This window comes from Athalia rosae, chromosome 3 (genome assembly GCF_917208135.1).
Source record: "Athalia rosae chromosome 3, iyAthRosa1.1, whole genome shotgun sequence".
Lineage (NCBI taxonomy): Eukaryota > Metazoa > Arthropoda > Insecta > Hymenoptera > Athaliidae > Athalia > Athalia rosae.
In genome coordinates this window covers 2,412,630-2,440,097 of record NC_064028.1, presented here as the reverse complement: position 1 = coordinate 2,440,097, position 27,468 = coordinate 2,412,630, and the positions used below count along the sequence as shown (strand labels likewise).

General features: G+C 43.9%; 3 protein-coding genes across 11 annotated transcripts; 1 reads left to right on the top strand and 2 right to left on the bottom strand.

The window, feature by feature from the left end:
- Window positions 1-35: 35 nt before the first annotated feature.
- Window positions 36-1,915, bottom strand: LOC105685927 (39S ribosomal protein L50, mitochondrial). Its single transcript, XM_012400420.3, has 5 exons — window positions 1,779-1,915; window positions 1,414-1,556; window positions 604-806; window positions 381-500; window positions 36-284 (listed from the first exon to the last, which is right to left on the bottom strand). The coding sequence occupies exons 1-5, from the start codon at window positions 1,872-1,874 to the stop codon at window positions 169-171; spliced, it is 678 nt and encodes a 225-aa protein (XP_012255843.2). The 5' UTR covers window positions 1,875-1,915; the 3' UTR covers window positions 36-168.
- Window positions 1,916-2,088: 173 nt separating this feature from the next.
- On the top strand, window positions 2,089-23,077 carry LOC105685923 (mediator of RNA polymerase II transcription subunit 13). Of its 3 annotated transcripts, XM_012400407.3 has the most exons (17): window positions 2,089-2,227; window positions 7,671-7,995; window positions 13,652-13,820; window positions 13,915-14,060; window positions 14,133-14,565; window positions 15,607-15,756; window positions 16,614-17,175; window positions 17,249-17,455; window positions 17,752-19,470; window positions 19,555-19,885; window positions 19,966-20,264; window positions 20,343-20,534; window positions 20,625-20,936; window positions 21,010-21,348; window positions 21,470-21,754; window positions 21,840-22,111; window positions 22,295-23,077. In XM_012400407.3, the coding sequence occupies exons 1-17, from the start codon at window positions 2,159-2,161 to the stop codon at window positions 22,425-22,427; spliced, it is 5,943 nt and encodes a 1,980-aa protein (XP_012255830.2). In that variant the 5' UTR covers window positions 2,089-2,158; the 3' UTR covers window positions 22,428-23,077. The 3 variants fall into 3 exon arrangements, with proteins under 3 accessions (XP_012255830.2, XP_012255831.2, XP_048507647.1); XM_012400408.3 differs by lacking the exon at window positions 15,607-15,756; XM_048651690.1 differs by lacking the exons at window positions 2,089-2,227; window positions 7,671-7,995 and adding an exon at window positions 12,099-12,174.
- On the bottom strand, window positions 22,775-27,332 carry LOC105685925 (glycoprotein-N-acetylgalactosamine 3-beta-galactosyltransferase 1). Of its 7 annotated transcripts, none has more exons than XM_012400409.4 (6): window positions 26,938-27,332; window positions 25,797-25,947; window positions 25,380-25,561; window positions 24,871-25,078; window positions 24,650-24,788; window positions 22,775-24,570 (listed from the first exon to the last, which is right to left on the bottom strand). In XM_012400409.4, the coding sequence occupies exons 2-6, from the start codon at window positions 25,825-25,827 to the stop codon at window positions 24,027-24,029; spliced, it is 1,104 nt and encodes a 367-aa protein (XP_012255832.2). In that variant the 5' UTR covers window positions 25,828-25,947; window positions 26,938-27,332; the 3' UTR covers window positions 22,775-24,026. The 7 variants fall into 7 exon arrangements, with proteins under 7 accessions (XP_012255832.2, XP_012255837.2, XP_012255833.2 ...); XM_012400414.3 differs by lacking the exon at window positions 26,938-27,332 and adding an exon at window positions 26,652-26,669; XM_012400410.3 differs by lacking the exon at window positions 26,938-27,332 and adding an exon at window positions 26,369-26,621.
- Between the last annotated feature and the right edge of the window lie 136 nt (window positions 27,333-27,468).

Genomic DNA, 27,468 nt, shown 5'->3' with positions numbered 1-27,468 from the left:
CCGGGCGAACCCCAAAGCATGTATGAATTATCGAAAATGGTTGTGGTCGTGTATTGGTAAATAATAACAATTTCTGGTTTTTACACTGATATTTAACACGGATAATTATAGCTACTCTATGATACATTGATTTGGGATATTTGGAATCAGAATGAGATTGGTTGTTATTTAGGGCCATTTAGTCTTGGCCGTGTATCCGGCATACTTCTTTTTGTACTTCAGACCAGTTACTATCGTCGAACTCTTTGGGAAAGCACTTTTACCCCCGAACATGGTATCAGTTTCTGAAATCATAGAAAAAATAAATCCGGCATTGTCTTTCCTTCATTCGTCTGAAAATTCGTCGATTTGTTTTTTTTTTAATTTTTTTCTATACCAACCGGGATTAAAACGATGGTACTCGTACAAAATGTGAAGATTTTCCGGCAAAATCTGACCCTTCATAGCGTCTAGTGGAATAGTAACGTTCACAGGTGTTAAGTAAAACTGGCGTAGATCAGCTGAAAGTAATTGATGGTAAAAGTAAAATATCGGTGAAACTTCACCCTTGAATAAACGTTTTTTTTTGTTTTTTTTTCTAAAAAAATGAATTATTTCTCGCACCAAGAGTCTCTACAGTGTGAAGCAATGAATTCGGCACGTAATGATTGAACTCCTTGTAGCAAGCGTTGAGTAATTTGAAACGAGACGTCAGATCGTCCAGCCGTGTTTCATCGTTAATTTCCAGACCTTCGTCGTTACAGATTTTGTCGAGACGTTGGACAACGTCAGCGCTCGGTGAGTAAGGTTTCTGAGGTCTCAAGTAGCTGAAATAGCAAACGGTAATGATCTCCAATTGCGACTAAAAAAAAAAAAGTATCGAACGAAAATGAAAAAATGAAAAAGTCATCGAGGATGTCGAATGGGGTCCCCGGATCGGGACGGTTGATTTCGAAATCTAGACGGACAGTTTTTCGATAGGGGTAGCGATCCGGGGTAGGAAAGCGCGGGAAATGGCTCCGATTGATTCGGCACGTTGCCGAATCAATACAATCTTCCGGAGGTTTCCTGGAGCCGCATATAACACGGCAAACATCCCCTCGCCACGAGCCTCGGGGTGGGAGTGCCTCGGGCGAATCGGGACTTTCTGAAGATCGATCCTCGGGTGGAGAAGCCAGGGAACCGCCAACCAACGAACCGTAGTGTGCTGCCCTCGGTGTAATTGATTGCGAAGTGAGCAGCGTGGGGTACGAGCTGTCAAATTTCGTCCCCTTGGTGGGGGGTGCGCGTATGACGACCGCAGTAGGTTCTAAGCACAGCGAGTTTACGATCGGCGGTGCGCACCGTTCGGATCATTGTCGGTGTAGATTGCCGTAGATAGTAACCCGTTTGATGTCAGGTCAGCTGATTAATTGAAGAAACTTGCTTACTTACCCTTTCGCGGCGAGCGAATCCCCTTCGGCGGCGAGGGTCCTCCCGTGTTTCGGGGTAGTGATCGGTTTCTTTACTTTTTTTCTCTTTAAAAGGTTTATGTGATTAGAAGCGAAGTCGCGGCGGTATATCCCAGTGTTGCCACCCTGAAAGCAAAAAAAAAAAATAAAATAATAATACAAACCAATCATTAGAGAATAAATACGGATCCCTCTGCGGTGCGTTGAGCTGCTACGTCGTCGTCTCGAGCACTTGGAATTGCGACGGACATTTATGGATGAAAAATCGACAACTCACGACGGATAATTGAATGGAAAAATGAGAAATGGAAGCGGCGAGCTTCGGGGGTGTATCGCAAGTGAACTAACCGTGACAGAATCGAGAAGAATCGTTGGATTTTTACGGGAACCCGCCTGCCGAGCATGCCGTATGAGCGCCGCCATATTGTCGAGAACGGCGAGCATCAGTAGCACTACGGTAGCACAATCAGCAACGGAATAGACGGTTCGGAGTCGCACCACCAATCGACGAATCGACGTCGTCCCCGCTAGTTCGTTTCCCCAGATTACGGGGGCGCTCACCGCTGCGCTTGTTGTTTCCCATCCGCCATTTTACAGTCGCCATTGAAAGGTGAAAACCCTCCTAAATGTTCTCGAATAATAACGTTATATATTCCGAAGTGTTTAACCGGGGTTAGTTCGTGAGTGCGTGAAGTGTTGTTAGTGATAAAGTTTAAAATGGAGCAGCCATGACGCATCCATCGCATCAAACCAACGGCGCGAGCTTAGAGGATTGCCACACGAACTTCTTCGCTCTGGTGAGTGCCTGAGATCGTAGGCTAAAAACCTCCGCGACTCGATCGTCTGCCCGACTTATCTCTGGATTATTTTCAACGGGATATTGAATTTCATTTTTCGATCTATCGACGCACATAACCCTAACGATTAATACCGTCGATGCCCCGCCTAGCGCGGTTGATATCGTGCAAAAATCATGACGGGAACGTCCCTTTCTCCCGTAGGCCGTAATGTAATGTTTGTATATCGGTATTAACCCAGGTATTGGTGTATACGTGTTTACGTATGTACGCGAAGTTGCGTTTGTGAATTTGAAGTTTGTTGTGTGCCCCAATGTCATGCTTGATTCACGTCACTTGCCGTAAACCGCTGCTGCTACTTCTCTCTTCGATACTTTCAAGCACTCCCGATCGGGGAAAACGACGGTCGCAAGGACACCGACTAGGAGCTAATACGAATACGAATACGCAACTGGAACTAGAACTAGAACCGAAACGGGAACGAGCGAGACACGTCCGTACTTCGATCGCATTTCCCATCGAAATCCGGCCACTTTTTGTCATCCGTCGATTTCGAAATCGGTCCAGCTTCGCCCTTTCGCTCGAGTGAATATCATAAACACGGCGTGTCCGATAATCCCTCGGTTCAATTATTGGCGAGCTTTTGTAGGAATATAGATAAGGTGAGGAGGATCTCCCTTCTTTCGTCCGTACGTCCCTTGCCATCGCTCTCTCTTTCTATCGCGCGCGCAACATTCCTTTCCCCAACATCAATTCTGCTGCCGTTGCTGGTGCCCCAGCGACTACTTTGCGAGGGAGGTGCGAATCGCCATCGCGATCACCATCGCACCATTGCACAAATCTTACCATTCTCGCGTTCTGCCTTACGGAAATTGTGTCACGCCGGTTGTGTGGTGGGTCCTTTGGCGCAACTCTACGGTCGTCGTCTGTCGTCGACAGCGCGGGGGACAAAATGGGGGGAGAGATGGAAAACGAAGAAAAGAGGATGGAAACACAATAAATAAATAAGACATAGGCCGCTCCGCTACCGAGGATGAAATAATTCACCTGGTGGTACACGCCACCGGCGCAGGGAGGAAGCGATCCTCAACGTTGTGTCGTCGTACTTCCCTTTTTCCACATGCGTGCGGTGGAAACGAAAGACGAAACTAGTAGACGGACACGATACGTGTTTCCTTTTTCGCGTTTACACGTAACAGTACGTTCAAATGTAAAACGCACAGATATCACCTACTTCGTAGGTAAGGAAAAAAAAAGAAGAAAATGAAAGAAAAAAAAGAAGAAGGAAACCTGGACGACGCATGTTCGGCTCGAATATAAATGTGTACAAGTAGCGAGTCCAGCGTGTGTATACCCAGCATAATCATACATAATACAATAACGTCGTAACGTAATCGTGCGGAGAGCAACCGCCGAAGGCGAGCGATAGCTCCACGGTGGTGCTGTGCCGCCCTCTGGATGTCAAGAAAAGCGTGGCCGTGTTGCCACATACCGCTATGTTGCTGCCGCTGCTGCTCGCTGGTGCCCGTACTGACGCCTACTCTACGGCTACTCGATGCCTACGACCGCGCGTATAATTCCCGTGGCTATTTGCCTCGAAACTGAACCTTAAGCACCAACCACTCGGTGTGTGTATACCTATCCCGCTGCTGTCGCGTTCGCCTCGGTCTGCTCTGCCCCGTAGAGCGAGTGACGCACCACCACCACCACCACCAACACCGCCGCCGCCGCAGAACATCTTCCCTACCTTCCTCTACCCGCGAGCTAACCGAAGTCACTTGACTAGATTATGCTGAAACTGGTGCTCCGAACAAGCCGCAACTTCTAGGAGTACCTACCGGAGCTCTTTCGGTTGGTTAGCCAGGCTAGGTGAAAGCCTTGCACTGAGGACATAACGTGAGGGCACGTTCCACAAACTCCGTACAAATGTATACGAGAGCGCGTGTTCCTCGTACCCGTTGGTATATTTCACATGCTTGTGGATACTCGACGTGTGAGACTGGCGGCCTGTGTCCGTTCGGAGTTTCAGTTGGGAAAATGAGGAGAAGAAAAAAGCAGCATCGGGAGATCGAGAAGAAGGAGGAGGAGGAGGAAAAGAAACCCACAAACACACGATATAATAGAGATCCGAATGTGTCTGACTTGGTCGTCGTTTGTCCGCCCTGAGGAAGCATCGGCCTGCTTTTCTGCTCTCGCCTGATGCTGATGCTGCTGCTGCTGGCTGGCTGTTGCTGCCTTTGGCGGTTGCTCGACTACCCCACCCGATTCTTTCCGCCCTCCCTCGAGACCCCTGCTGAGGTCTTCGTGCCCATGACGGGCTCCTAGCTTTTGCCGGATTCCTTTAACTGAATGTCCCTCTTCCTTTTTCTATTTTCCATAAAATCTCGCGGAGCATTCTTTGTAGAACCAAAAATTAAGATCGAACGCAACGAAAAAGAAGTTGTGTTCGTTAGATTGAAATTTGCTGCTAGTTCGTTCATTTTCACGATCTTCTTTTCCATTCTTGTTCTCATTTTTTGGCAGAGTTTTTTCCTCCGTCGATCGATTAATTGGTTGTTTTTTTTTCGATCAATCAATTTTGCGACGTCACAAGCATTCGGGTTCTTGACCTTTACGGGGTTTTTTTTTTTATCTACCTCCTTAAAATAAACCAGATAGATGTAGATAACGGATGGATGGATAGATAGCAGGGCTAGTGGCTGGCTAACTCGCGATCGATATCGTGACGTCGCGATGGTTACGACAAATGGTTGCAAAAATATGAACAAATAAATAAACCGACAAACAAAACAAATTACGCAGGTATGAGGATACCGGAAATTTCACTGCAGGAATCAGCGTCGGTTCTTATTGCCATATTTACCGCTATTATACACGTATTACTAATTACTCAATTAGCTCGAAAGTAACGACACGCTTTTGAAGTCCTCCGTACACTCGACGAGTCAGCGCGGTCGATCGAATCCACTTTTTTTTTCCCCAACACGATCCTGTCGCGGATCTCGATGGTTTATCCGTACCAATGTTTACTCGCGACGTCAACCTCCCCGTTACGTTCATTCATTTACGCACGGTTTATTTATCGACTCCTTACCCCCATCAGCTCGTCTCGCGGAAAGCGTACCTGGACGAAAAAAATTCCCCCCCTCCCCTCCTATTAGTCTCGGGGTTTTTAGAAGCAACGAACGGACCGCGTTCCGTACATCACCTGGAATAAAAACGAGCCTATCCGAAGCTCGTCACGTTTTCATATTTTTTCCTTCTCTTTTCACGTTGATACCCATTCGAATTGGTCCGAGGTAGCAGCAGCAGCAGCAGCAGCTAGCGGAGCCAGGAGTTCTCTGGGCAGAGGGCGAAGGGGATACGAGAGGAAAAAGAGAAGGACGAGAATGAGGATGAGGCGGTGCTGGCGGTCTGAGTTCGGCCCGCTTGCGGCTCGGCCTTGCACGTCGCCTTGCCCGTATTGATCAGCTTGACAGCCCGTACCGCGTGCGCCCGCTTGTAACAGCTACTTGCTATACCGACCCGTTCGTTCGTTCGTTCGTTCGTTCGTTCGTTCAGACCAGGATTCGGATTTTAGTGCGGGAAGAGGAGGGAGGAGGTGGTCGTCGTCGTCGTCGTCGTCGTCGTCGTCGAAGGGCGAAAAGAAGGAGCACGGGTCGGGGGAGGTGCAGAGACGGAGGACAGGAACGAGCCGAGAAAGAGAGGAAGAGGGATGAAGACGGATACACATGGATTTACGCTTATGCGTATGCGCGGCGAAAGGTTGGCGGAGTAGAGACACCGGAACTTTTTCCGAATCGTTGACCGCCGGCGTGCCGCTGCTCGCCGCCGCTGCTGAAAGATGAACTATCCGAGAGCGTGTAACAGGTGCATTTCCACGGAATATGCTTTCGCTGCCACAGGCTCCTCGTCGGATCGCGAGAGCCATCTAATCCCTAGGGATCGGGGCAGCGTTCTTTGTCTTCTTATTCAGATTTCGGACACCGTTGGAAAAGATTGTCAAAAATTCGCTCCTCTCGACGTCCGATTTTTGTTGATTCGATCCGCAGAGCAGCTGACTCCGCCGAATCCAGACGGGATCACCGGGCAATTAGATTCCTCGGAGCGATTGTAAACGAAACTACGGTGTCTGATGCACAAAAAAAGAGAGAGAAAAAAAAATAGAAAATAAAATAACCCCGTTTTACCGCCTCGGAATTGAATGAATGGAACGATAAAAAAAAAAAAAAAAAAAAAACAAATAAGACAAACCGACAGAGAGACACACGTTTGTCGTGTATACACGTAGGTAGGTTACATAGTAGTACACGTATACTATAGCGGTGAACGCTTTCATTCACGCCAAACGTGTATCAATCGGATGTTCATCGCTGTACGCGTATAGATATACATATATACACATTTCGTTTTATCTTTCTCTTCTACTTCAACGTGATGAATAAAGCGATCTGATCCATGTTGGAAATCAAATTAACCGCCCGTTCACCGGACGATTTGTAATTTCAATGTCGGTACGTAAAATTCCGTCCTTCCGGACCGTCAAATTCTCGAATTTTTAATATTTATGTTCATTTTATTGATGATTGACAAAGGGCTTCACGGGGCAAAGATGAAGCGAAATCGTCTCACCGGTTCACGCTCCGAAAACGTCGCCTGCACTCTTTTCATGGCTGTGGGAAACATTCTCTGGGCTCGGTAAATTTTTACCTGACACAATTGTGTTTTTTTCTGTTCTGCAGTTCCGTTAACTCAATGAAATTCCCACGCTCGATGCCCTCCTCGCACCGTTCGCTGTACGCCACAGCGGATCGTCGGAGCTGGCCCTCTTTTTTTCGTCATCTTTTCTCAAAATCCTGCGTCAAACCCCAAAATTTTGAAACCACGAGTACGTAACGTTGAGCAAAAGTGACCATCGGATTCGCGATAATCCTTCCCTCGAAATATCCTCGGTCGCAGATTCGTTGACATTTTCTTATACGCGCAAACGTTGAGTGGTATGACAAATTGGTATTTGTGTACCTCGGTTACGGCATGTAGAGAGGGTCGAAAACCATTCCTATCAGATTATCTCTCGACCCATTAGCCCCGCGCGACCCACCGTAGTTGCAGTATACCGGCAGCAGCAGCGAACCTATTCGGTAATAGTTTACCGAACGAACGAATGAATTATGAATGAATGAATGAATGAACGAACGAACGAACGAACCGGCGAACCTCGACCTCCTGTATAAAAGTGATTATTTGTACCGATGATTCATAGATTACACAAACCGCATTCAACGTATCTGTACACACATCCGTGCATACGTATAGTATACACCCGTTGAGAATTATTCCAATCTCAACAGACGCGCAAACGAACAATGAAAATTCTCCGCCCTTTTGTGTCTACCGATGATGATTAATTAACAGATTTTTCCCTCTGTTTTCTGTCCCACAGACTGACCTCTGCGGCATAAAATGGAGGAAATTAGTGTGGGGAGAGGTGGCCGGTGGATTTGGGGGCACCCCCCTTGAGGATCCGGTACTTTCGAGTTTCTCTCGTTGTCTTGCGAGCGATATCCTGTGCGTATGGCGGCGGATCGCCGCCGCACCTCCCTCGGGAACATCCGGAGCCGGCGGGGGCGGAATATTCGACCTGGGGCTCGCTCCGTCACCGGCACCCCCGCCCCTTTCGCTCACCGCCGCCAAGGAACTCTGGATTTTTTGGTACGGCGAGGAACCCGATCTCACCGGACTAGTTTCACCGGAGCTCATCGCCTGCGGTCAGTCTCGATACCTTCTCGTCATTTATTTTTTTTTTTTCTTTCTCCACCGTCAATTTTTCCCTCCCTCTCGCTCTTTCCCATTCAAAAACATCCAGGTGGGAGTCGCGAAGTCGTAGGAGGAACCGTCGTCGTCTGCGATAAAGTCGTCAAGGTCTCAACGGTCTCTCCCTTACCAATAAAAATATTATGTAGGTCCCCTTATCGCGGATCTTGAAGCGCTTCGCGAGATTCGACACGATATGACGACGTTGAAATCAGTAAGCTTGTCTTGTGTTATTCCTTTATTTATTTATTTATTTATTTATTTAGTTTATTTATTTTTTTTGTTTCAACTTTCTCAGTCACAGCTGAATGGATCAATTTTAACAACACCGAACGTTTTGAGTGATCGAAATTCTGTACGAATTCAGGTTCTAATTGGTACCTACAAAGAAACGGAGACGAATTTTCGGCACGTGGCGCGAAGTGAAGCTATATAGTTACGTCCGATCCGATCGTCGAGGGGGAAGAGATACATACTTGGCTTGGTCCGCGTCCGGCTAGATTCCAAAAATCTTATCTCACGACCGAGTGAAATTTTGGCACGAGTCAAATCTACTGTACGGAACGATGCGGAGAGGGGATATAATATCGTGCAACTTGTATCCGAAAGCCGCGCTTCGGTTGACGGATTTGACCGACAGGCCACCTTGTCGGACGGAGGCGCTCAGGACAAAATTAGAACGATCGAGAGAAACTATATCATTTTAATTAGCTTGAAGATTCTCGTACGCGGTAACGTCGTCGTTACTTTGTCGCATCACTTTGGTACAGCTGCCGGTTGCAGAACGATCCGATTGCAAAAGCTGACCTTGAATTTTGCAACGATGTGGGCTCGGAACACCCCGTAAATCTCGATGATTCTCTATTTTTTTTCTATGATACGGTTTCGTTCGGTTACATTATGGATGCACACCGTCGTTCTGCACTTGGCACACTTTGGTACGGTACAAACGTACTCCGCTGTAAAATACTTGGAATTCAAACTTTCTATCAGCGTTAGAGCGAATCCGCTGTACGTGAGTTTCATCTTATCTTTTCATGCATCGACATTCTTGAATATTACCGACAGCATAAAATGCCCTTTTTGGTATCGGGAGAGAAACGTGCGAATAAAAAAACGGGTCTCATTAGATGCTAAAGAAATATATAATTATTTTCGGCTTTTGTATGGGAAAACGATCGCTATGATACGAGGGAGAATTCCACGGGAGAGACGGAAGAAAGGAGTGCATTCCCTACGAAACGTGGTGCGAAAAAGTGTGAAAGAAGGGAAGTGAGAATGCATTCTTGGGGAGGAGTAGCGCGCGATTGTCGATGAAAAGAAAAGGTCAATGAACTCGAGTTGGTACGCTGACTTTATTCGCTCACTCCTCGCTGATTTGATCGCGTTACGTGCGTCTCTTGTAGTTTTCTGCACATCTCGCACCTACGAACGTGTATAGTATACGATAGATCAACAACATATCTAGCAGGGGCCTCTCCGTATCCAAACTAATAATATCTTGAGACAAATATCTTTTATTTTTATCCATTTTCTCGTCGATATAGCTGTACATAGACGTAATTTATTTGTCTCCTCCGCAGCGTTACGGCGATGAAAAAGTACGCGCGGACCTACGTAGGGGACCGTCGTGAAACTAAATACCGTTGCCGGTCGCTTCTACCGCTCGCTACCGCCTTCTTCCTCGAGTCGATTCAATTGCGGAACTGTACGGAATACGGAGTAACCGTTAATCTATGAACGTCACCGTTCCCCGTTCGTTCCACGCTCTACGTTCTCGGTAATACGCCGTCGATGATCATTCTAGCCATTCGTCGTGACGCGATCGTCCAAGAGGAGAAGAGAATCGGTCGTGTGTGGTGGTAGGCAGGGCAAACACGTGATTAAACTCGTGCCGTTTTTAGTCTCGCAGAAGTTTATTAACATACAGCGAAAATAGACAGAGACGGTGCATTGTCATGCTTTCCCTTTTCGGTTGTCTTTTTGACTTTTTATTTCTCTTTGTTTTTCGCTCTTCCTTTTGACTTTTAACGCGAGTCAGCGATTTTGTCGAACACGTATTTTTTATTTATTCATTGATCTTTTTCTTTCAATTAAGTTTCCGATACCGAACGTTGGGTTTCAAAGCGAAGAATAAACTCAGGGCTTTTCCCGCTGCTGGCTAAAACGAATCCAAGGTCAAGGTTAAATAACAGACGTACGTACGTACGTACGTACAGTATATCTGTGTAGGGTCGAAACTGTAACGACATTCCGGACTCAGAAACACCGCGATGAATCGAACTACCTCGAATTGCAATCTTTCCGCGGATGTGAACGTAATGTAACTTCCGATTGCTAATAAAAATCCGTATGGATTTTGCAACTGCTACACGGGGTGTTCGCATTTTCATCAAATATTTCTCAACATACCGGTTGAATTTTTGGTACAGACGATATAGGAAAATAATAATTCATAGATTCGATGATTGTCTCGACGATTATTTGGTTGATTTGTTTCTTTTCTCCCTAAAAGTTGACGCCGAATGTTCGATAATTCAGCATGCATACGGATGAGATTGTTGAGCAACGTAGCCTAATACTCGTATTATTGGAATATATTTCCATATCCAACATCCAGAGGTGTTAATTCTTACCCAACTTGTTAGCGGTAATAGCTGAAAAATTGTAAATATTCCAAGCCGAGAGTTATAAATCGTTGGGTATATCGAGAAGGACGCACGACGCGCGTGGCCCCCATCTGCGAATGTTATACATTGTATAGGTTGCTCTACTAACAAGCGTGCAGAACTAATGATGATCTCGTGACCCCTTGATAGCCTCATCTCACTACTCACAATCAGTGGAGCGACAGAGCCAAGCGCGGTGTTAGCATCGTCTGACGTTTCTAGAAGGCCTTGAAAAATGTCTCCACTGTAGTACGATAATTGGCGGCATCTGGATCTTCGAATCTCTCCATCATATTTACGACATAGTATAAGGCAGTGTGTATTTCACCGCGGCGTTGCAGTACGGTGCGGTGAAATAATTCCATTTGCGTGCGTGTGAATTATCACGCGTACGTATAGGCAGGGGAAATCCGTGCGTCGGAAAAGCTGTACGAATGAAAACAAATAGGATAAATAATAACGCGCGCGTAGTACGCGGCGTTTGTGTTGCCGCATCCCTTGGATATGACGGTAACCGCAATTACGTCGACGACTCGACTCAATTCGGTCCATGCCCGCGATGCTCACGGTATGCCGCATATGCACGTACTCGCTCATATTCTGTTATTTTTATTTTTTTTTTTTGTAATACTCGAGGGGGCTTGCCTTCTTCCCGGGAATGTGTCTGTCTGACTGCTGGCAACCATTTGGTAAACGTCTCGCAGTGTGAGATAACTCGATGTAAACACTGAGAATGAGATATTTTTGTATCTGCCGTTCGAACCACTCGGTGGTTCTTCTTTCCATCGTATACCTACTGTTCTCATCATCACATTCTCCATCATCTCCCTGGTAATTACGGAGTCGCTCACTGATTAGGTATGATCCATTTGGTGAGACAACGATAACCATCTCGTTCGACGTACGCACATCGGCCTTAAAATATTTTTTCTTATTTCTCTTCTCCGGATTCATTTATTTATTTATTTATTGGCGTTGTGTTATCAGTTCTCAAACGTCGACGGTAGCGGGGGAATCGAAGGATTTTTTGTTATCTTTGGTTCGTTGGACAGCGATTCTGTGCAACAATATCATACGGGAATGAGGATTGTGTTTTCAATGTGGATCGCACTGCGTCAGCAAGATTGCTCAACGCCAACCCGGTGACTGTCCCACCGTACCGTATAGTACATACAATACATGCATATCGTTTTATATCTCTCTGTGTCGTCGCGCGTATTTCTACAACGTTGTCTAAACATGTCTCTTCTTTCTCCTCTCAGGGACACCGATAACAATCATCGTAATAAATACGGGGGAAAATCGGTGTATCGAGGAATTCCGTCTCGGATCTGCGCGGCAATGATGTTTGTTGAATCGGTTGACAATTAACTGCGTGATATTTGTGAAAATTGACGAGAGTTATGTACGGAAATCGATTTTTGGAAAGTGGACAGCGTACAAGGTGCTCTGCTGAATGGGCTGGTCGGTGACGTTGACTATCCGAGCAACCGGCGTCTCCCTCCTTCTCGTTCGTCCTCATCTACGTCTTCTCCGTTTCCTCTCCTCTTTTCTCTCTTCCCTTGCTCTCCCTCTCGCTCACTCCGCTCCGTTCCCTGCCTTTACCCTGCGTCGTCGTCCTCTCCGCACCCCGTACCCGTCGCCATCGTTTATCGATCCGAAACACATGTCTCTCGGCTCTCCCGCTGCCCAGTGCCGCTCAACCCCTCAGAGGGTGCTGCTATCCTTCGCCACCCTGACCCTACTACCCCAAAAACGCAAGTAAACCTTCCGATCCATAACAGGCCACGAAATGCATTGATTTCTAAACCCTCTAAACCCCTTAGCACGCGTTTACCGGAGAAGAGGAGGCCCAGGGCGGATCGGGCGAACGCCGAGGGGAAATTTTATCCCCCACTTCCCTGTAGTTAATTTGACGTTTTACGCGCCAACGCTCGTGACGTCACGCTTGCGTCACGCGTTCCTGTTTAACTGTATATCACCACCATACGCTACTGATTCGTATTTATTATAAATGAAATGTATCTATGAGTCCGCGAATATCCGAATAGCTTGCAAAAAATACCTAGAAATTTTTATGCTGCCTGCAATATTCATTAAATTTCGAACGAAAACAATACCATCCCCTCCTCGATCTCGCTATCATGATTGCGAGGGAAAGCAGCCATCGCTACTGCTTTATAATTCTACAATCCATGATATTCTAGAACTTTTCCATATACCTCTTCGGCCAAATCCTCTCTCCCGTTCGAAGTCCCCTCTACACCTGCTTTCCCCCACCTCTTCTCTCTTTACTTTTCCCTGTGCCTTTTTTTAAGTTTTTAAAAATTTTATGAATTTTTCTCTTGTAATATAGGTGCTAGAAAAATTGAACTCAATTCGAACTCAACTGAACTCAATTTTCGGTCAATCATAGCTAGACACATTGTCTTAGAGGTAAACCAAGTTTTTTGAACTGTTAGAAAGTGTGAGAAAACCCATTTCGTCATAAGTCGCAATTGTAATGAGAATTGAATTACTGGAGACCTTGTATGTAAAAGAAGAGAGATGTGTTTGTTGTAATACGTAGTTGAACACCCTGTGGGTTGTTGAATCAATCTAAAAATTACGTATTATATAACTCACATCTAGCGTCCATTCCGAAAATGTGAGATTGAAACCCTTTCGGGAACTAGAATCTGATGTCGTGTCGAGCTGCCATTATCATTGGCTGAGTCTTATCTTTTATTTGTCGCTGTGACGTTGAGGAACTGTTATGCCCTGGCTGAATATTTCTTGCCATTGGCACTCTTCATCGACCAATGATATTCTGTCTGCAAAACGTTTTAAATTTATTGACCAATTTCAACTATCATTTTTACTATAAATTTACCGATACTCTAGCGATATGTCGAGTAGTGAAATTTGAAAAAAGTCTTACGTTATTTTAACTCTTTTACAGAAGGCGAACAAGGCTCTTGGGAAAGTGGATTGTCTTATGAGTGCCGATCCTTACTATTCAAGGCTCTGCACAATTTAATCGAACGCTGCTTACTTTCTCGTGATTTTGTCCGCCTTGGGAAATGGTTCGTACAGCCCTATGATGGGTTCGAAAAACATCGCTGCAATAGGTAAGTTACCCAGGAATATAATTATATTTTGACCCAATTAAATTTTTAGCTTCGATTCAGAATTAATTGTGAATTTTTATTTCCACCTTTCCAGCAGTCATTTGTCATTCTCGTTCGCATTTTTCGTCCATGGAGAGAGCACAGTTTGTGCTAGCGTGGATGTCAGGCAACATCCCGCTGTACGACATCTCACCAGAGCTTGTCTCCAGCGAACTCAAACTGCTCAATCCGCTGTCAAAGGTGAGGAAGAGTCGAGTGATGCACTACCTCCAGTTGCAAGCTAGGTGCGTTAATATTTTTGTTTCTTTGCAGTCATTTTGGCACCGTATGGTCTGGCTGGGACTTTGACAGGTCAAGTTGGCCGAGTAGACAGTCAGCTTTTGGAAGAGTGGAAACATTTTTATCCAATAAATGGTGCTTCGACGGATACCGGACTTCCACCATTGGTCGAAGTTCTTGTTGGTGGAGTTCGCATGCGCTATCCTTCTTGCTATGTCCTGGTTACTGACATGGATGACGTACCTGCAGATGCTCCTCTCTCACCACCCACCAGCCCCGCTAACTACGAGCACCCTCTTTCCACACAGAGAGACTTAAAAGCAGCCAGCGAATTACCTGAACGGGTTTGGGCTGAGTGCACGCTCAACTCGCCAACACCTACACCTAAGACAAACGAATCTTCACTGGAACCTGGTACATGGACCTTTGCCGATGCCACGAAAAAGTCTTCCTGTAGCTGCTCCAAGTAAGGATACTAAAAATCATCACACTAAGTATTTCTGACAATTGATTAAAATCTGTGATCACAGTCTGTGTGATGCGAAATAGTTGAGAAAATGTAAAATGTTTCTCTAAATTTCTGCTTTTCGGTGCACAGATTCTGATCAAAAGGTGGCTCTAAAAATTGCCAGAAGCATGAAACAATATAGTATAGCTATTTAGAATTAGCAGTCGTCTTTATCAATTGCTATAAGCTGAGCTTTCTAGGTTTTACTATATTTTCAAAAGTTTTTTTGACTTACCAGTGCTGAGCTTACAACAAATGGTATCTAGGCAGAATTTGATTATTAGAAAATTCATTATCCAGTAGCTGTAGGTATCCGTAATAGTATGCAAAATTTTCCAGTCCACAGAAGTGTTTTAAAAATCGTGTGGATCCGCGATTGCATGAAATTGAATTCGGAAATGTTTGGTAGTGTACACGTTAAAATAATGGGAATAAAAAATGTTACCACATCGATAGTAGCGCCTCATGGCTGTTGCAATGTTTGCATGTAAGTGCAGGTGTCGATTCTGGCTCGAATGCAATACGTAGTAAATTTCTCTTGCCATAGTAGATTTCTCTGTGCATCTATCCGTACGTTATCATTATTATTTCTCGTAGTTTTGCCCTATTGACCTTCGGTTCTAATAAACAACCACAGACTATAAATCCATACATATTTCAGCGCATCATTCTGTAGATTCTTATCAGTTAATGCCAGACCTTTGACGATCTACGGTGCATTTAATCGTGGAAAAGAACATTGCATTCGGGCCAGGATTAAATGATATTTTCCAAAATTATTTATTGTATAACGATTTTTTGAGAGATATTCTTCATTAAAGTCCAATTGTTTTTATCGCTAGGATCTCAAAGTACTTTTTGGTCTAGTTCATGACTGGTGCTAGTTTTGAATAAAATGTACCTAATCATGTGGAAGTCACTTCGAGATCCTTTTGATATGCGCAAAGGGTGTTAAAGAGTAAGACGAGTATCGGTGGCTGAAAACCAAGGTGGTTACAGGTGTGCGACCCCCGGGGGTTGGAAGAGTCTGGCTTCTGCGCAGTTTCATAGGGAGAAAGTAGATAAAGGTGGACGGAGGCTAGTGCCGTTCCATAGACGCTCCACAACTCAGTGGGACGTGTCTCCCCCAGTCCCTGCCAATGCCCCCAGGTGGGTAATATCTACCCCCAATAAGATGTTTCATCTTTCACCTCACGTCCATCGCAACCATAATCATCTATTGCTAAATACTTACAGTCTGCATATAATAGAACCTGTATTCATACTGGTTAAGCTTTATACCTACGATAAACATATAATAACCACGCACCGAGGTGACGAGGCACTCCATCCCTTCGCAATGCTAATATAGCCCGTAAGCAGTAACTTGAAAATATAATAAATAAGTTTAATGACATATTCCAAATCACCCCTTTTCAGACCACATTTTGTCACACCGCGATAACAATACCTTTGAATATTGATATCAGAACGCATATGATTTTTAAAAGCGTTCGTGTTATATCTCTTCAATAATGCCTCGCACAATTACAATTGGCTTTACATCTTACTTCTTTGCGATCCTTTTATTTAATGATTAACCATTTCCAAGTCGAGCTTGTCATCTCCTAGTTTCTGCTGAAATATCTCCAGGTCTGTTCTTAGAGGTGATTGTGTAGCTGCTGAATGTTTTTAACTGAAAACTTCAAAAGATATTTAGTACTTTTGATTTACTAACATACTTACATCAGTAACATTGATCAACAAGTGCTAAAACAATAGGATTAGGATGCCTACATCCATTTATTCATAGTTATGCCACGTCTGCGTTCTTTGCCATGTTATAATCTTACTAATGCATTTTAAACTGTATCATGCATGTTTACATCCATGTACCATTATCCATAGATTTTGCATATATTCATTTCTTACAATCTTGCATCTTGGGACTGCGGAAAATTGATCAAATCTGGCTTTTCTTCATTTCTCCTCGCCCTGGATGATTATTCAAATAAAAATTTATCTAGATCCTTGCTAAATCGCACGGAGGCTCCGAGCACGCCGCCTGGTGGCCCTCCATCATATCCGAGGGGACCTCCAACAGGAGGGGACTGCCTACCTGTTCCTTCGGTTGGCTCTCCAGGATCGCCGGCACCGTCACCGCTTCCGACGCCACACTCTGAACCAGCTTCCGTTCCACCAGCAGATCCCACTATGCCTACTCTCAGCCCACAGCCACCACCCAGTCAGCCAAACGCTGCTCCTCCAATGACTCCACCTCAGGGTCCAAAGTCGGCGTCGTCTACTTGTAACCAAGTGTTCAGTCCTGTTCCTGGACCAACCTTGAAAAGACCAGTACTAGCATCTAGAGAATATGAAGGAGCTCTTCTAGAAGATGAACAACCTTTGTCGTGGCTGTACGATTACTCGACACAGGAAGCGTGGCTCAATCATCCTGTCAAGAGATTTAAGGGTTCTCCCACTGGCCCTACCAATCTCAGAGGGACTAATTTGTATCCACCATCTAATCAACAACAACAATTGCAGGCTCCAAAGCTTGAGATTAAACAGGAGCCAAACACAACACCAGTAAGTTCAGTCGCAGCATTGTCATGAAAAACTATTTCTTTGGATGTATTTTAAAGGCGACAATTTCTTGCAGGGCGAATGTACCGGAGGGAGAACGGATCCTTATGAATTTGATGCAGCAGGCGAAGAGAATGGGACTGGAGTGGATGGCTTGAGAAGACCGAGAGAAGATCCTCCAAAACCCGGCTCTCTTTTCACCAGTGAGGGTCTGCAGGCTTCATATAAGGATCTTGATCAGATCTTTGACAACTCGGATCCTGATACTTCTAGTGACGAGACTGTATGTGTCCTAATATACATAATTTTTTCTCACGAGTATTATGCAAAGTGAATTTCCTTTATATTTCTTGCCTGATTTTGGTTATCTTTTTTAATTTCACAAAATTTGGGTTGAGTTTTTTTTTATTCTAAAACTATGTCTGTTTTGAGTTCGAGGTATCTTGTATTGATCAAATCATATTAGTCTCATATCAGCAAGCATCTTAAGCGGAAGGTAACTGTTGCAAAATATTCCAGTGGATTGCCTCCTACTGAATTTTACTGATCTGATGGGGGGGGGTTTTTTTTTCTTTGAAGAATTTAAACCAGCTTCAAGTGCAAACTCCACCTGGATCGAACAAGTCGGGAGGGCTTCACGAAGAGACCAGACTGGACAGTACCAACAAGCACAATAATAGAGGCGTTGGGGTACTTCGACCTGAAGAGTTGTCGAAAATGTTTCCGACCCCTCCTTCTCTGGAGCACAACCCTGTTGCGTCACCCTGCCAGCTCAGTGATCCACCAATGGACCAGACGGAACTCTCGAACAATCAACGGTCGTTGAGGCATCTGCCGGACATTTATCCAAACATGGGTTCTCCGGCTGAGGAACCCATTGATGATTGGTCCTATGTATTTAAACCTGCGCCAATTTGCAAACTTGTTGGTTCTTCCAAGTACGCCCCGCTCACTAATCTACCCAGCCAATCGTTACCTCCGGTTTCTCTGCCTTCTCACTGCGTCTACAGACCTTCGTGGCAGTGCAATCCGACTACGAATAACAATCCAGAGAAGGTTCTTCCACCCACTAGACCTGGATCGGTTCAACAGCCTTGTCCGCCTAGCCCTGCACCTTTAGGGACGCCATACCGGGCTGCTACTTTGTCTGGAAGACCACCACCTCCACCTTACGATCAACCAAGCCCAGCAACTTCTACAACTTCTTCTTATCTCAATAAAAATTTGAATAGCATCGAGGCCGATACTCCTGGGCCAACGCGAGCTCCAGAATCAAATTCTTTGGTCGTTAATATTCTACTCGGAGATACGGCTCTCAACATATTTAGGGATCATAATTTCGATAGCTGCAGTCTTTGCGTTTGTAACGCTGGGCCGAAAGTAGTAGGTAACATAAAAGGTGCCGATGCCGGAATTTATGTAGCTGGATCCTGGGGACCTGGAGGTGCATTGTTCCAAGATGACGATCAAATACGATGCAGTTGCGGATTTAGCGCAGTTGTCAATCGTCGTCTTGCCCACCGAGCAGGTCTTTTCTACGAGGACGAAATGGAGATCACTGGAATCGCGGAGGATCCCTCTGACAAGAAAAAGGGTTCTCTAGTTGGAGTCGCTTGTGGGGGTGGTAAACCACCACCGGAAGGTCTGGATTCTGTACCTCCAAATGTGCTGGAATTACTAAGAGAGCAATGTTTAATCGTTCAAAGTTCGGCAAGTAGTCTGAACAGAGCTGCTCGAATTTACGCAGGTATGCGAAGTTATCCCTCGCTTATACCCACGGTTAATACCCTTGAGTTTAACGACGGCAACGAAGTATCTCTAGCAGCGCTAGACCAGGGGAAAGTAGATGGCACTCCAAATGAAAGAACGAATCGACTGAACGGTGTGCATCGATGGGTATTCCTCAGAGCACATGGTCCTCAGTGTAGCGGAGATATCGTGAGAGTGATGAGATCATTGCAGCCCTTGTTACAAGAGGCTGTGCAGCGAAAATGTACGACCAGAATGTGGGAGGCTCCGTATACAGTCGCTGGACCTCTTACCTGGAGACAATTTCATCGTTTGGCTGGGCGGGGGACCGATGATAGATGCGAACCTCAACCTATTCCAGCACTGGTTGTTGGCTATGATCGAGACTGGCTCTCTCTGTCACCTTACGCTCTCAGTTATTGGGAAAAATTATTACTCGAACCTTATGCTGGGCCAAGGGACGTTGCCTACATTGTCGTGGCACCTGACAGTGAACCAGTTATTTCTAAAGTTCGATCGTTCTTCAGGGAGCTCTCTACCACTTATGAAGTGAGTGGTGTTTTTACATAGAGTCGAATAAACGCTTTTCTTCGATGATTATCACTCATCGATCGTTATATTTGCTTATTGCAGATTTGCAGACTGGGTAAACATACTCCGATATCGAAGGTACTACGTGACGGCATTCTTCGTGTCGGAAAAGCCGCAGTTCAAAAAGTTTCCAAACAACCAATTGACGAGTGGTTCAAATTATTGGGTGAAAATCAAATAGGAGAATTATTAAGGCTTTATGCTCAGGTATGCAACCATAGATTAGCGCCACACCTAACACAGGTCATACAGGATAGAAGTTTACTCGAGCCCGGTGAGTCACCCAGTAAACAACAGCAAGCTCCCGCAACTCCAGCTCCAGAAATTACACCGGCTACTCCTGACAGTGTAACGCCGAAGACAGAACCTACCGGTATGTATTTTGTCAAAAATTGTAAGAGTATGATTTGGTCCTGTAATTTTCATTGCTGAATCTTTGATTTGCGGTCACAGAAGGTGAAAATGTTAGAAGCGAAACACCGTCGTCCAATACGCCGCCAAATCCTGGCCCAGGAACCGGTAATACCACACCTGCGACCACCAATACTACAACTACTCCAACGACAACTGTGGGACCGGATGAAGAAGAAGTTGAACCACCAGCAGTTGTGGTGTATTTGGTCGAACCATTCTCATTAGGTGGCGCCGAGGATCCTGATAGGCGTAGATTGGCTATTTTGGCTTTACTACGTGCTTATTCTACGGCGGTTAACAGCATGCCGGAGAACATAAGATCTAACATCAACGTCCAGGTGAGTTCCAGAAATCAGTCGGAATTTCGAGTTGTATTTTTTTCGTGGAGTAGGCTCTAAGCCCACATGTATTTATAGTTGATATCCCTGGAGAGCATCATGGAGTTGGGCAGAGCAAGAGAGAGGCGGAGGGCCCAGGACGAGATGAGATCGCTGGCTCTCAATGTATTCTTACAAGGTCGACGACTGCTTAATCACAATTCAATGGTCAAGAGCCTCACTGGCTTTGGGACTGCAGCTGCCGCAGATCTCTTTCTTAAAAGCAAAGATGTAAGAATACACAAAAATTATCTCGGAGCGATTCAACATTCTTATACTTTTGAAATCTTCTGGATTATAATTATTGAAATCACGAAACAGGAACGAAACAAAGCTCCATATCGGCTTTATGCTCCTGCATACGTTTTGGCTCCTTTGCGCGGCAAAAGCGAAGCTCCCGAATCGTTTGGAATGGCAGGACCTGAAGAATGTGCAGTGCTGTACTTGAGCTATTGTTTGAGCGAAGATCAAGCCTGGCTGCTAGCTGTTGCGACGGACGACAGAGGAGAAATCTTTGAGACAGCAACGATCAATGTTGATGTGCCAAACAGAAGACGCAGAAAGCGAGCCTCTGCCAGACGGGTTGGACTCCAAAAACTGATGGACTTCATCCTTGGCGTTATGTCACAAGGGGTGAGTGAAAATAGATTGCTCAACAAAATAGAACCGGGCTTATTAAATTTTCAATCCAATATTTGTTGCACAGGTTCAGCCATGGAGATTGGTAGTCGGTCGTGTAGGTCGCATTGGCCACGGTGAACTGAAAGGCTGGAGTTGGCTCCTATCTCGCAAGGCGCTTCTTAAGGCATCCAAACATTTGAAGGATATTTGTGGTCAGTGTAGTCTCATGTACCCAGGAGCAGCACCTTGTGTATTGAGCGCATGCCTCGTCTCATTAGAACCTGATTCCACACTTCGATTGATGGCCGACCAATTTACCCCAGATGAAAGGTTTAGTCAAGCCTCCGTTAACTGTCAACTATCCACACCACAGGACGTTACGTGCACTCATATTCTCGTCTTCCCTACCTCTGCTACCACGCAGGTATGTTTTATTTCCATACCTCTTAATTCGAAGCGGAATACTTTCTCATTTTCTTTTAGTTTCCTACTTTCCAAATCCAACAGCAGTGCTAAAAATTTAAATGTTTTATCTAATATTACAGTCATCGCAAACTGCTTTCCAAGAGCAACACATAAATGGACCAGATCTTGGGGACGATGAACTATTCTCAGCCCTGGACGATGACATGCCGGAGGGAATGGAAGGAATGGGAGACTTCAATGATATTTTCAGCGTATGGCCAGAAGCAGGTGCTGGTGGAGGACAAAGTCCTGGAGGGAGTCCTCACCGACCAGAGGGTTCTCCTCTAGGTGGTGAAGGCGGAGGTTCAGGCCTCGGAAATCATGACGGACCTGGCAGTCCATTCCCATGCAACAATACTCCCAGGGTAAATTCATTTGAATGAATAACCCGACTACAAATAAAATTTCAATCAGTCATTCAATATTGGTGTCAATGTGTCAATTTTGCAGACGGCTGTGAACGATCAGGCAGAAGAAGTTGGTACGCTTCTGCAGCAACCGTTGGCTCTTGGTTATTTGGTATCAACAGCACCTACAGGACGCATGCCCTCCTGGTTTTGGTCAGCGTGCCCTCACCTGGATGGCGTTTGCCCGGTCTTCCTTAAGAATGCTTTGCACTTGCACAGCCCCGCTATTCAGCAGAACAGCGATGATCTTTTGCAACAGCAAAGTGCCCTCACCGCGCATCCGCTCGATTCTCAATACACCACCGATGTGCTTAGGTGAGTAGTTATACCCATATTTCGCTGTATTCAATTGAATTGAATTAATGAAAAATAGTTATAGTTTGATTGATAAATGACGAATGTTTATATGAAACATTATTCACTTTTTTCTCACAAGTTGTAAATAGACGCGTCAAAGTGTTAGATTTTCCTCAACAACGTGTCGTTTGTGATATTCAGGTATGTGCTGGAGGGATACAACGCATTGTCCTGGCTTGCGGTAGACGCTAATACAAAAGACCGACTTTCCTGTCTGCCGGTCCATGTCCAGGCACTCATGCAGCTCTACCACGCAGCGGCAGCCCTCGTCTGACCCAGACCCTCTCTTGTAACGCAGCAAGCGGCGCTTCTCTCTCTCACATTCGTTACCGTAAAAACATTACTCGGGGCTTGGCGAGAGCAAATAGTCTGGTATTCGCTCTACAGCGGTACAACGTTCAATGTCACAATAAATGGTATTCAACAATCAAGTTGAATGATAAGAATGAGAGAACTAGGGAGGCATTTGGAGTCTCATTGTTATACAATTTAAATATTCGGGTTCAAATGATTGCGACAAGCGTCGTACGCGCCTGTAGAGTGATTAAAAGACTTGTGAAATTGCCTCTCGGTTAGTAGATAGTTTAATTAAAAAAAAAAAAAGATCAGAACCACTAGTAATTTACGTATCCAAATGTTTTTAATTGTAAATTAAAATTTTTGTACAAAGGATTTTATTACGCTAGCGACAAGTAATATAACATATATTACATTGTTTTATAATTTTATATAGGTAAAGAAACGAAAAAAAAATAATAATAATAATAATACGGGGGTAATTTGTTATTTGCCTCAAAAAAGCCCCAAGTACGCGACGTGTGCGCGTGACAACGAGTCGATTGTTATCACGTTAGTCAGACTCTCAAGCGCATCGTTGCAAAGTATGCGAATTAAATTAGAATAATAAAAAACAGAGAAAAAAAATAAACATGGACGACCTCCGTAAACATACGTGTAGTGTAAAATATTGTTTTTTTAACAAAATATATATATATATTATTAATTTATAAAGCGATGTTATCGCTGAGATTAGCCAATTGATCAAGGTCGTTCATCGATTAAAATACTTGATATGAAGAGAGAAAACATGGGAGGAGAAGGGGGCTCGAAAAACTGCGTCGGTCACATAGTACAAATATGACCTGTACATAGGAACCCGTAACCCCCTAATTATTGAATGAATGAATTAATTAATTTACTCACACACCCACACTCACTGTATCTATAGTATTTATTACATGGGTAGTATGTCATTATTGGGATTATTATTATTATTATTATGATTATTATCATTATTATTATTATATTAATATTACGAAATACAGTTTTATGTGTATATATAATTATATAGTCCGTTCTGCATTTGAACTGCGTTTTGCAATTCAGATTTGCAAGCATAAAAGAGAAAGGCAGAATTCTACCAATCTGGTTGAATGTTTTTTCTTCGTTATCCATAAACTCTCTATCAAAAAGTGAAAAAAAAAATGTGTTGACAAATCGGAGAAGAATACGTTTAGTATGTCAGTACGTCGATAGTAACTAAAAGATAAATTCTTTCTATTTATGCTTGTCAAAACAATAATGCATACCTTAAAATACCTACCCTCTGTCTTTAATGGTTCATACGATGACCATGAACACAAATTGATTAGCGCAATACGTATTTTATCTTTTTGCTCATTTGTTTCGTTATGAATTGTAAGTACTCACTGATTACATACGTAAGTAAAAGTAAAAAGAAAAAAGATGAAAAATTAATCGTTGGCTCGAAATGACTAGTATGTAACATTATAGTGCATGTGCAGTATTAATTGCCAAAGTGCATGACGAAGACTTTTAACCTTTTGATTTAATCTTTTACTTTGTTCTTGGACTAGTGTTCAGGTGTAGCACTCGAGTGCGACATCACAGTACTCTCGATGCTGTGCGATATGCCATAGGGTCTCAAATGATAAATGAGATACTCAAGTACGTACATCATATTTGGAGATACATAGTGAAATGATATGGCACTATCGGAACAGCAGTCTAAACCCTCATTTGTTTTGTAATAAATGTACCTCCAGTACCAATAGTTTTTGTCAACGTGATTAGGTATCAGATGATGCTCTGGCACAAATGGGAAAAAGCGTCCACGACCGTGAGGATCTCGAGTGTCCATGGCACGTACACCTATATTTTCTAAACATTTTCCCATCTCAACATCCTCGGCACCCCCGTTGTCCGAACGACATTTTGTTTTGTCCGTTAATCCATTTTCTACAAATTTTCGCAGACCTTCTGAGCTCAACACGTAACCTGCCCCTCCGCTCATGTAACCTTGTTTCACGAATGGCTTGAATCTACACCCGAAGTACAGGGGAGCTTCGGGACTGTAAGACTGTAACATGTATCGCAGGTTTTCTACCACCACGTACCTGAAACGATGATGAAAATTCATTTGAAAGCATGGTATATTTCTCGTTTTAGGTTTGGAATATGAACAAGAGGACTCACGTATCATCGTCTGCTTTTATAAACCAGTCAGCCTGGTCCTTGTAATTGTCGAAAGCGTATTTGAAAGCTGCTTTGGTTTTGGCCCACAGGTTATCCCTACCTTCTTTTACCGGAAGCGCCACGGTCGGTAGGCTCGCATCTTTAAAACAATAGCAGTGCGAAGTTATTGCGAGGTAAATATTGCTGATGAAGAAATATACTGATTCTTGAACATTCATTACCTTCTTCAGAACTCATGAAAAGTAAAATGTTGCATCGTTTGCCCCAAGTCGCTTTTACATGGCGGGCTTTTGTCTGATGGTTTTTTGGCCCTGTCATCACCCAGCAAAGGACTCTAACTTTTTTTGCCAGCTCTTTTGCGACTTTGTCTTCACCTCTATGAAAGTCTTCGTCATCTCCATGAAACTTCACCTCTGTGTCGGGTCCTGCCTGAGAGATAACGGTAATGTTATTTTTTGTCAAGTTACAATATCTCTTGTCTTCAGCCAGGCTTGCATAAAGTAAGATCTTACTTGGAATATATGGAGACTGGGAATCTGATAACTGAATATTATGCAAGACACGGGATCAAATTGGGGAAACCTGGAATATCACGGGAAGCCACTCGCTTTTGTTAGTTATTGAGAGCAATAAAAGCATATTTACAATATTAGGAAAAGATGTGAAGCTAATTTCAAGGAATTCTTTCTAGCTCTAGCAGTGGGTTTCATTCCTGTGATTTGGTTAATACCTCTGTTTCAAGATCTGAGTAATGATGAGGATCTCTAGAAGATAACGTAGAGCTGCCAGTGATCCAATTAAACATGCGAGGAGCATCATTTGCCGCTGCAAGAAGCAAGCAAGCGGAAAGAAACCCACAAACCATTCCCGCAGCAAGTGTCAGTACAAATCGACGACCACCACGGCCACCCACTGTCGATGAAAAATAGTTTCGAAAATTAATTATTTTCACTACAGGTATTTTATTTATTTTTTTGATTCTTTTTATCTGCAATAGCAATGCGTGTTGATACTGAAATTGCGTGTTAATGCAAAATATCATCAATTGCTCAAGAAAATAATCTCAACTCTAACGTTAGTTTTTGAAGCTCAAAAAATATTCTAGTAAGTTAGTCTACGAAATTTAAAAATCACTCTAATCACTCACCATCCAGACCTGGTACTCGTTGTTGCACCATTATGGTCAATATTTCTTCAGTAAAATTTTAGCATAGGATAAAATGTTGATTGATCAGAACAGCACCCATAGTTACTGTTCATTGAGCAAAAATGCTGGGTAGTTAGGTGTCTCGCACACTCTGAAAATAAAGAAAACATGTCATCAATTATTTTTGGAGCAAAATAAAAAATGAGATTTCTTTTAGCAGTTTAAATGGGATTGGAGGAAAAAAACCCATGCAACATAATAGGAAATTAAGTGCAGAAATTTAGATACAGAATGTGTGTAATTATCATGCTATTTTTGAAGCATGGTACAACTTCACTTGGTATAATTTCATTGTTGATCAAAGTGACACAAAACAGGCATATTCTACGAATACCACAAGCACAATGATTTCATTGCAGACTCAGAAAAGGTATGAGCACATTTCTTGACTCTAATATCATATCCAATGGTCGAGTAGCAAACAACATGCTCACAGTGGTATCTGATATCGTGTTTACTCAATTCTCTTTCGCTTACGACTGTATTCTTACACCCAAAGACACATAACATACGTTACTAATATGATGCACAATAAAACGAGATATGCTTGCTGGATTGGATGCACGATTATCAGTATCGAACTTCTAAATACACTGATTTGGTATTTGCCATTCGTCATATGATGGTGCTTGTGGTCAAGCATTCAACGTCACAACGCTTATTTGTTAATTTAGTTTGTTTAAGTAACTAATGAAAGAACTTTGGACACAAGCAGCAGTTACAATTTTAATTTCATTGTTGAATGTTTAATAGAGAATGATATAATTGAACGGAAGAAGACCAAGTGAGATCTACCGTCGAATGATGATAGTTTATTACAGTAATGTATTCACGACTGTGTTTCAAACATAGTTTCCTGGTACCAAAAGATAAAGAAAGTCACGATAAGATAAAAACTTAGTTTAATTAATGCTGAGGGGGTGGTTCCAAATTAAAGGATCTTTGAGAATTTATATCGGAGGCATGGGAAGCGGACCACGTGACAATTCGAAAACCGGATTGCTAATTAAGGTCCAGGTATTCAGGTAAACAATAAATAACGCTGGAATAATTGTAGGTCAAAATACACGCATCCACTTACCGGCTGGTGAGGAGCGTGGCGAAACACTTGATGCACCAGCTGATCTATTCGGGTATTCCGTCTAATAATAAACATTATTCGATCGTAAAATACAAGAGTGACCTTGAGCGATAAAACTGATAAGCGTTTATACTGCTTCTCATCAGTCGAATTAACTCTGCATCTCCACTTCATTTACACAAACTGCATCTTTCTTGACGACGCCGAGATGGCGGGAGAACCATGGCGTAAAAGATTGGGGAGAACTGACGACCTGCGGCTAGCCTGCGGAGATAAGAGATCAGTCGAACCATTGGAGAGTGCGAAAATAATCTTGGGTCAACGGTTCAGCCCGTTGGATAATAGAAAAACGGCGAGTCATCAGATAGAAAGGAAAGCGGACCCGTCCTCTTCACCGCCTCTTCGGCCTACGTCTGTCAACCTCTGTTTGACAATTCACCGTTATCTCAAGGTAACTGAAATAGGTATTTTTACGTTCACGGTTAGCTCGCATGTCCGTGGTTCGGCGACACCTTCAAGAGAGTCGAAGTT

Excerpts from the sequence above, each read along its gene's own strand:
- LOC105685927 (XM_012400420.3), bottom strand. The coding sequence starts at position 1,874 with ATGCTCGCCGTTCTCGACAATATGGCGGCGCTCATACGGCATGCTCGG. Across the intron at positions 1,557-1,778 it reads TTCTTCTCGATTCTGTCACG|GGTGGCAACACTGGGATATA; the intron begins GTTAGTTCACTT and ends TTTTGCTTTCAG. Across the intron at positions 807-1,413 it reads GATTCGCTCGCCGCGAAAGG|CTACTTGAGACCTCAGAAAC; the intron begins GTAAGTAAGCAA and ends TTGCTATTTCAG.
- LOC105685923 (XM_012400407.3), top strand. The coding sequence starts at position 2,159 with ATGACGCATCCATCGCATCAAACCAACGGCGCGAGCTTAGAGGATTGC. Across the intron at positions 2,228-7,670 it reads ACACGAACTTCTTCGCTCTG|ACTGACCTCTGCGGCATAAA; the intron begins GTGAGTGCCTGA and ends TCTGTCCCACAG. Across the intron at positions 21,349-21,469 it reads CTACCTCTGCTACCACGCAG|TCATCGCAAACTGCTTTCCA; the intron begins GTATGTTTTATT and ends CTAATATTACAG.
- LOC105685925 (XM_012400409.4), bottom strand. The coding sequence starts at position 25,827 with ATGGTGCAACAACGAGTACCAGGTCTGGATG. Across the intron at positions 25,562-25,796 it reads ACGAGTACCAGGTCTGGATG|TGGGTGGCCGTGGTGGTCGT; the intron begins GTGAGTGATTAG and ends TTTCATCGACAG. Across the intron at positions 25,079-25,379 it reads ACTCAGATCTTGAAACAGAG|GCAGGACCCGACACAGAGGT; the intron begins GTATTAACCAAA and ends GTTATCTCTCAG.